The sequence below is a fragment of the Myotis davidii genome, unplaced genomic scaffold (assembly GCF_000327345.1).
Source record: "Myotis davidii unplaced genomic scaffold, ASM32734v1 scaffold57, whole genome shotgun sequence".
Classification (NCBI taxonomy): Eukaryota; Metazoa; Chordata; class Mammalia; order Chiroptera; family Vespertilionidae; genus Myotis; species Myotis davidii.
In genome coordinates, this window is record NW_006289718.1 from 2,393,565 (window position 1) to 2,401,785 (window position 8,221).

The 8,221-nt window shown below is 46.6% G+C and overlaps 1 protein-coding gene across 2 annotated transcripts in view; it reads left to right on the top strand.

The window, feature by feature from the left end:
- The window catches only part of ANXA2 (annexin A2), a 40,709-nt gene that overhangs the window by 28,188 nt on the left and 4,300 nt on the right, over positions 1 to 8,221 (top strand). For both annotated transcript variants that reach the window (XM_006762314.2, XM_015563010.1), the window contains exons 5-8: positions 1,341 to 1,454; positions 4,441 to 4,531; positions 5,365 to 5,444; positions 6,781 to 6,840. In XM_006762314.2, the coding sequence (XP_006762377.1) occupies positions 1,341 to 1,454; positions 4,441 to 4,531; positions 5,365 to 5,444; positions 6,781 to 6,840 (345 nt within the window). The remainder of the gene's footprint in view (positions 1 to 1,340; positions 1,455 to 4,440; positions 4,532 to 5,364; positions 5,445 to 6,780; positions 6,841 to 8,221) is intronic.

The window sequence follows — 8,221 nt, forward strand, 5'->3', positions numbered from 1 at the left end:
AAATTATGTTTTATTTATCAAACATTTCTGGAGTTTCTGTTATTGCAGAGCCTTGTGCTAGACATTAGGAGCAGAGGAAGCTGAGCGCTCATGGGTGTTTATCATAGAAGCGGAAGGCGTCAGTAGGTCCACAAATGCTATTTGAGGTTTGAACAGAGAACAGGTAGAGAGAGGGGAGTGGCAAGGGTAGGCTAAGTTTGGAATTTCCTAACCTCAAGTTCCAAGTTGGAAAATTGGTGCTATAATTGGAAGGTGTTGCTTTTAATGTCCCCTCCTACGTGCCGGCGGGAAGCGGGAGAAAGTCGGTGTTGGAAGGGTTGGGCCGGGCCGGATCACTTCTAGGATGATCCATCTCAGTTCTCAACCTCTGTGAATGACGTGAGAAGATTCTCTCATCACCTCTTAGCGCCCACAAGCACCTCTAGGGTCTGGACACTGTAGATGCCATGGGGTGCTGTTGGCAAGCAGGAGAGAAAGGAAGAAGGGAGAGAAGAGGAGGGGAAAAGGGAAAGGAGGAGAAAATAATTAAAACAGCAGAGTGCGTTGCCACCCAGTGCTCATGATTTGTAGGAAACGTGATCCCGAGGAAGCCTGGTTAAGAGCAGCATTGAATTCGGGGGTATCTGTCTGCATCCATGGGTGCCACCGACTCATGACTTAAAATCTGTGTTAATGTGACAGTGGAACCCTTGAGAAATAGCATGCAGTGGGGACGTCAGAGAGGTCATGGGGCTTTAGTCTCCATCGTCACTACCAGCCCATCCCATTGTGGCATGAACAAACCGGCGTTTTCTTGGTCTTGGGTGAGGTGTTCTGCACAGGAAGGCTTCATGAGCCCCTTCCAGCCACGGTCCCTTCTCGATACGTTCAGGACTACCCTTGGCACAGCTGTACCAACACCTTTCACAGGACAGTATCCACAGGTCACGGCGTCCCTGCTCTCCACTCACGCCAGCTCCTTCTTGGCAGAGGCCCTGACCCCAGAAAGTGCCCGCCTTCCGCCGGCCCTGGCCACGAGCAGGTGTATTGGACACTGCCCTCCCATGTGTCACTTCCTGAGGGATTGCATCCTGCTCTGCTTTCCTTGTAATGCCTGGGGTGGGGTGGGGGAGGCAACATCAGCTTGGGTTTGAAGGGGTTCTGTCAGGGGAAGGTCTGAGCCTTTGGTCTCTGACACCTGCATCTGTTGAAGGGCCTGCAGCTGAGGGATAGTTTGATCCAAGACCCTGAATAGTCACAAAATCACAGCCTGCTTCCCAAACACATCCCTCTTTGGTTTTCCCCAAGCTTTAACGTGAATACTGGTTACCAACCATGATTTCCATGTTTTTCCCCTGAAGGAACTTGCGTCAGCACTCAAGTCAGCCTTGTCCGGCCACCTGGAGACCGTGATTCTGGGCCTCTTGAAAACACCTGCTCAGTACGATGCTTCCGAGCTGAAGGCCTCCATGAAGGTAGGCACGTGTGGGGTGCAATCTCGGCCGTTGATATTTGTGAATTACAGCTTTCTGAGTATAAGTGGGTGATTTTCGGTTTTGTTGAATTCTCATTTGGAACCATCTTTTTTTTTTTTTAATGAACTGAAGCGATAAGTCTTAAGATTTGTACCAAAAATATTTCAATTATTTTTTTTTTTAAGCCTGTAAAGAAATTTCATGATGCTGAGAAGTCAGTTACCAGCTGCTACTGCTCGGCACCTGGGCAATTGAAATACCATTTGGAAAAACTACTTCCTTGATTACACTTCCTCCTTGGAAAAGATTTGTTGTGATATTTGAGGCAAAAGTAAAACTCAGAGCTTTTGTTAAGTGATGCTCCCAAATTCTGCCCATGTTCTTGGGTCTTTCTTTTCCTGACCTCCTTGTCAGTCCTATTGTTTAATTCAAATCCGGGCAAAACCAGAACATCACAGTGCACATAAAGAGTGACTTCAGGTTGTGAGTGGTACCTGCGTTTCGTTTAAAGTATTGTAGCACATATTTCCTCTTGTTTTTCTTTTCGAAGTTATTTTTGAACATGGAATTTTAGTTTAAGTTACAGCGTCAGAATCTCAGTTTGGAAACACCCTGAATTTTGTGTGCACGTAAAACATCAAGCAGGATACAGATGTAACAGATGCATACACATAAAAGCATGTTCCCGCAAAGCACAAAACGACCCTTTCATAGTGTGCGGCTGCAACACTTTGAGTAATCAGATACTGCCCTCTGCTGACAGACCTGGGGAAAGCTTCCGCCTTAGGGAGAAAGCTGTAGTTCTGATTCTTTATTCTAAGTCGGAGTGCGTTTTCTGCGGTGCCACTGTCCCTGAACTATGAAGAGACCGAGCCTGTCACCAGAGCCGATGTCACAGTTCGGTTGTCATCCCTTTCCCCAGAGAGCCCCTCTCGAGGGAGGCAGCTTCCCACACCAGGCATGTCCAGGGTCGCGAACTTGATAGGTCGCTCCAGGCTGCTGAAAGGTTTGTGGCGAGATCTTCCTTCCTCCTCTAGTTTATCTGAGCAGCCTTGCCCTGAGTTCACTAAGTCGGCTATATTGCAGGGAAGATCTGATTAAGAATGATAAATGTCAACAACACGCCATGATCCCGCTGGATAAAAAGAACTCTCCCTGAAAACCAAGCCAGGGACCTTAGGAGCCATCGATGCGCTGGCCTCTCTGAGGTGTCTTCTGACTATCATCACTGCACATCTGTGTATCTTATTTTCATCAGGAGCTCATTAGTTGTGACTCATGCCATTTCACTAGTATCTATTACCAGGATTGGTGACATGAGACAGACCTGTTTGAGCTGTCAGTCACCGTGGTAATCTTGTGATTGGGCCCAATGAAAGGTGCTTTGACTTCTAAATCTTTGTCCTGATGCCAGCTCTTCCATTAGCCCTCACAGCCCAGTACCCCTCTGAAACCCGTAAAGCTTGAAGGGACATCAGATGAACTGTGTGCTTTTAAAAAAATTTTGTTTTGACTTCTGGCGATACCATTGGTGATACTGCCATGTGTTACGGGAGAAGTTGCCCTTGTGATAGGAATTGTAGACAGTCTGGGGAAAGCTGGGCCCAGAAATTGCCAAGGTCACCTTTGAATATAGAGATAAAACCACTATTGGAATGTCCAGATGTTAGCACTGGTATCTCAGTGATGGAGGAAAACACACCTTACGTTGCATACCTGCTTTACATGTCTGCATGCATTTCCAATGCATGAGTTATTGTTAGATGGAAAAACTGCCCTCTGCAATATTTGAAGATGTTTGGTAGTCATTCTGTAGCACTTGCATAGAATGCTTGGTAGAACCTTAGCTAAGAAGAAAATAAATTTTGATTTTGCTTGGAACCTCTATGAATTGTGATGAAAAACTCTGGAGGAAGAGGCATTGGCTCACAGATTAGATTAAGAATAAAATTCAAAATTAACCATTAACCTGAGGCTTAGTTTATATTACACAAACCACTTTTCAGGGGCATATAAACTCTAATAAGTTTAATTAATAGCTGACATACTTTTCATGTGGATCAGGAAGTTTCTTATTGTAGTAACACCTTATAATTGATTTACATTTTAAACAGTTGTAATTCCACTTAGTTCAAAGTGATATTTCCATATTCAGAAAGACAAGTATTAGAGAGTCCTGATTATTAAATCTTGACTTTGATCATGAAGCTAGCTTTGAAATACATGTTTCATTGCGTCCTTTCAAGCTGTCTGGCTCGCTCAAAAGTGTATATATTAAATTTGAATACATCACCCAGCAAATTCTTATTCCTTAATAAAGCGTTGATGTCTAGGTTTATTTGGCACTTCATTATTTCCTTTTGCTTCCCTAAAATGCCCGAAGAGTGCATAGTAATCAAGCAAAAATGGAAATATAAGAATGAAATTTTTAACATTAACCCAATTTTACATTTCAAAGAGGCGAAGCTAGAAATTTCATCTTATCTCTACCTATTTCTGGTTAAAAAAAAAAGACTTAATTTAAATCTGACGATGTTGGCTGGAAATGATAACATGAAATCTCTATATTCCTTTATTTTAAATGACTGACCAGAGTTGTTTAGTAAAGAAAGTTATTTTCCCATCTATTAAAATAGTGGGTGATTATAGAAATCGAAAAATAAAGAAAAATGGGAATAAGAAACAGTTACCCATTTTATAAACCCATCACCAAAAGACAACCACTTTTAACATTTTGGTGTCTCTCCCTATTCACTATAAAAAAAATATTTAATATAGTTGAACTCAAATATGCCATACCATCTTGTATTCAGGTGAAGCATAGAAAATAACATCAGCTTGTGCTGAGGAATACAGTACAGATCCCTCAGTAGGATGCAGGAGGGAGCATGCGACCTGGTCATGTCTGCAGTTTACCTGGTTGAGATCAGAGAAAGCTAATGGCCAGGAGGACTTGCCTGCTGACATTGTTCTTCCTGGTTCACAGGGGCTGGGCACAGATGAGGACTCTCTCATTGAGATCATCTGCTCCAGGACCAACCAGGAGCTGCAGGAAATTAACAGAGTCTACAAGGAAAGTGAGTAGCCCTGCTTCTGTGATACCTCCTCTCAGCCCAGCTTCTCTAGCCCCCATCATAGCTCTCTGGGCCATTGTTCAGTGTAGGCGGCCTGGTTACGGATGCAGAAGTGCCTACCCTTTGTCCAGAGGTTTGCCGTGGTCCAGGTCCCTCTCCTCCACCTGCTTATGGCCAGGGTTTTGATTATTACCTTCCACTAGGACTTCTGCAAAAGGACAGGCAGGAGAGAAATCAAAATCTATTGAAAAGGTGAGATGGGGAGAAGTGGAAGGTATACATGGCTTTCATTCATTGGGTGCCACCCAGCCTCCGCTCAGGGGGTTCCCACCTGTGGGCCCAGAGATTGTTGTGAGAGGCATGGGGACCCGTGTGCACCGAGCAGTATAGGAGGCTGTGGGTAGGATAAATGATGCAGCTTACATGGGTATGTGTTCTGTGTTTCAATATAGATGCTATTTTGAATAATGGAAATTAACTCACAAGTACTACTTAAATCTTATTAGTTTCTGCCATTGTGCACTTTCTTGCTCAGTGGATAATAAATCGCGCGCGCGCGCGCATGTATGTGTGTGTGTGTGTGTGTGTGTGTGTGTGTAGCCCTTCAATTTTTTTTATGTTCAGAAGGGGTCACTGATCGAAGGTGAGCTTGAGCGTGACCTGATATATGATCCAGCTCGGTCTGCCCCTTGTTACTGATAAGAAAGAACACTGGCTCTGGGTTGATGAGGGTTCAGTTCATTCTAGGAAATCCACTTACATTTGGGCAGAGGTGGGTGGAGTGGCTGGCTGGCTGCACAGGCAGGAAGCGTAACCCACGTGTGTTGCTTTCCAAGTGTACAAGACTGATCTGGAGAAGGACATTATTTCCGACACATCCGGCGACTTCCGCAAGCTGATGGTTGCCCTCGCGAAGGTTGGTTTCCGGCTTATTTCTTTGTTCTTGCTTCTTCCCAAGGCAAGTCCCATACCTCATTTTATACTTGAGAGTGAATTAACTCAGTCCTCTGTGCCCGCATCAGAAACGGCAGCTGCATTTCCGACAGTGGGTTTGCCCTGTCCCTGCAGAGTTGTCATTGTTTTGTGATGGGATTTCTTATCCAGCAAAACGGCATGGTCAGGTGGACTTGTGGGCCAGAGGAGGGGTGGGCGGCTCTCACGTCCTGGCCTGGACTTATGTGCCAGCTCTTGCCACGTGACTTGAAGAAGGTCGCTTTGCCTCTCTCTGTGGTCACCGAGGACCCAGTGGAAGCGACCCCGTTGTTTCTTTCACCTGCTCTCACTTCTGATGAGAAGATCGGCCTGTGTAGTCTTTTGCCTGGAGAGGGGTGGGGAGGCCTTTGTTTGCTAATGTTAACACATTAATGAGGGTGAACGGCATTTCCTTTCTAAATCGGAGTTCTGACCAGTATGCAGTTTAAAGCCTACGTGCCAGGGAGGGAAGAGAAATTCTTTTCCCCAGGAACCTGAGGACAAGTGACCGATTGGATGCTGTCTCCTGCCCACTCGCATCTCCATCCCTGGGGCAGCTCCAAGCCGCCTCCCCGGCTCTGCTCCCTTCCACCGCCCTGCCTGCCGCCATCTAATGGTCTTTTTTCATCATTTTATTCCCCTGATCAAAAACCATTTCAGCGGCATCAAATCCAGGCTTTCTGCTTTTTAAGAGTCCCCTGCACTGTGGTTCTCCCTTCTTGATCTTCCTGGGATTCCCTCCTCTCACCTGCTGTAGCCGGCATCACCTCCCTCCCCGTGCCGCCGGTGCTGGTGCTGCTGCGGAGTGGCTTTCTCCCCTGCCCTTCACGAGCCTGGCTGACATCCTCCCCGGCTCACTTCCCCGTCCCCACTGTCCGCAGACCTTGCTGGCTCGACTCCCTGACAGATCCTCCCTCACTTGCATTTCACATCGTAGAGCCAGAGATTGCTGTGCTTTCCTCGTGGGCCATGCTTCTTCTCCATCTGGACTGTATGCTCTGAGGGGAGAAACTCAGGATCATTAGCTGCTTTTTCTTTTTCGAGCGGGGATGATCTGTAAGGGGCTTGGCCCAGGACTGGGTACCGAGAAGCGGGTGATGCTGTGAGGCACAGCCCCCACCCCACTTCCTCAGCTATTTCATCCATCCTTGGTCTGGTCTAGACTTCAAAGTGAAGAAAAATTTTAAATGGGTATTTGTTCAGTGAATTAAATAATGGCTTACATGACTTAAAAAATGTGCAAAGGAGTATATTTGATGTTGTTAACTTTTCCTCTGTAGGGTAGAAGAGCAGAGGACGGCTCTGTCATCGATTATGAGCTGATTGACCAAGATGCCCGGGTAGGTGCCAGGGTGTTGTTGTGGGTTTCTGTTTTCTGGGAAGCCTCTGGAGAGTTTGTATAGTAATTATCTACGCTGTGTAACAGATGACCTCCAATCAGAGTGGCTGAAAACGGTAATCATTTATTACCTCTCGGTTTCTGTGGGTCAGGAATTAAGGAGTGGCCTGGCTGGGTGGTTCTGGCTCAGGGCCACACATAATGGTGACCAGGGCTGCTGGCACCTGAGGGCCACCCACAGGACTGTTGGCAGAGGCCTTGGCATCTCTCCACATGGACTCTGCATGGCTGCTTGAGTGTCCTCACAACATGGCAGCCAGCTTTCCCAGATTGGGTGATCATGGGAGAGCAAGGAGGAAGCCACGTGCTCTGTCGTCTGATCTCAGGAGTCACACGGTCACTCTGTCCTGCTCTGCTCACTGGAAGTGAGTCACTGTGTCCGGTCCACAGATATATTTTTAATAAGGGAAGTAGCCGCTGCAGGGAAGGGAGGAATGTCAGAGAGTTTGTGGGCTTCATTTACACTTTCTGGGAGCACTGGTTATTAACGGGCATCCCCTTACATCGCTGGTGGTAATTACAGGAACCATACCTGACTCACATGCTACTTTAGGCTTTGTGTGTGTGTGTGCCAGTTTCTGCAGGGTGTGGTGAGCTGTGCACACTGGTGTGCATTTGCTACAGTGAACGCCAGCAGAGTAAATGGTAGAGAAAGCCGAAGGAGATGGGGGAGGCACAGCCGGGCTGAAAGGGGGAGCCCAGCAGAACTCTTTCTGGTTCTAGTCGCATATTCCCCGCGAATGACTTGTGAAGCTGATTCACATTGCTCTGAGCTATGTGCCTCCCGGGTGTCAATAGCTATCTCAGAACATTCAGAAGAGCTGCAGAACAAAATTTATTTAGATTCATTTTAGCTTGAAATTTCGATATATTTTACACTGTACTTTTAGCAAGGGGTGGAGAGATTTATAAATAAAGTAATAGAAGGTGGGTTTTACGATTTCCGGATAATGGATGGTCACGGAATGAGTATCTACCCTTGCATACGCCTCTCCCCCACCCTCCCCACCATTGTTCGTATTATTTATAGCCTTTACATTTTCCAGAAGCTGAAGATAAGGTTGGCCTGGCTCCTTTCTCAGCTCCGTCATTTCCCGAGTTTCTAAGAAGCTCAGGTGTGGGCACCGGACCTTCAGTATTTGGCCACTAGCTTACTTGCTCTTATGGTGCCAACAGGGAAGGAGGGCTGGGTGTGCTAGGAATGCTTGCGTGTCCTTCTCTATGTGCATAGAAGCCTTCAGTCCTTCCGGTGTTCAAGGAAGGAGATTTGGGCAGTGCTGGCCTCACGAACAATCTAGTCTCATAACGATCTGTTGGTGTGT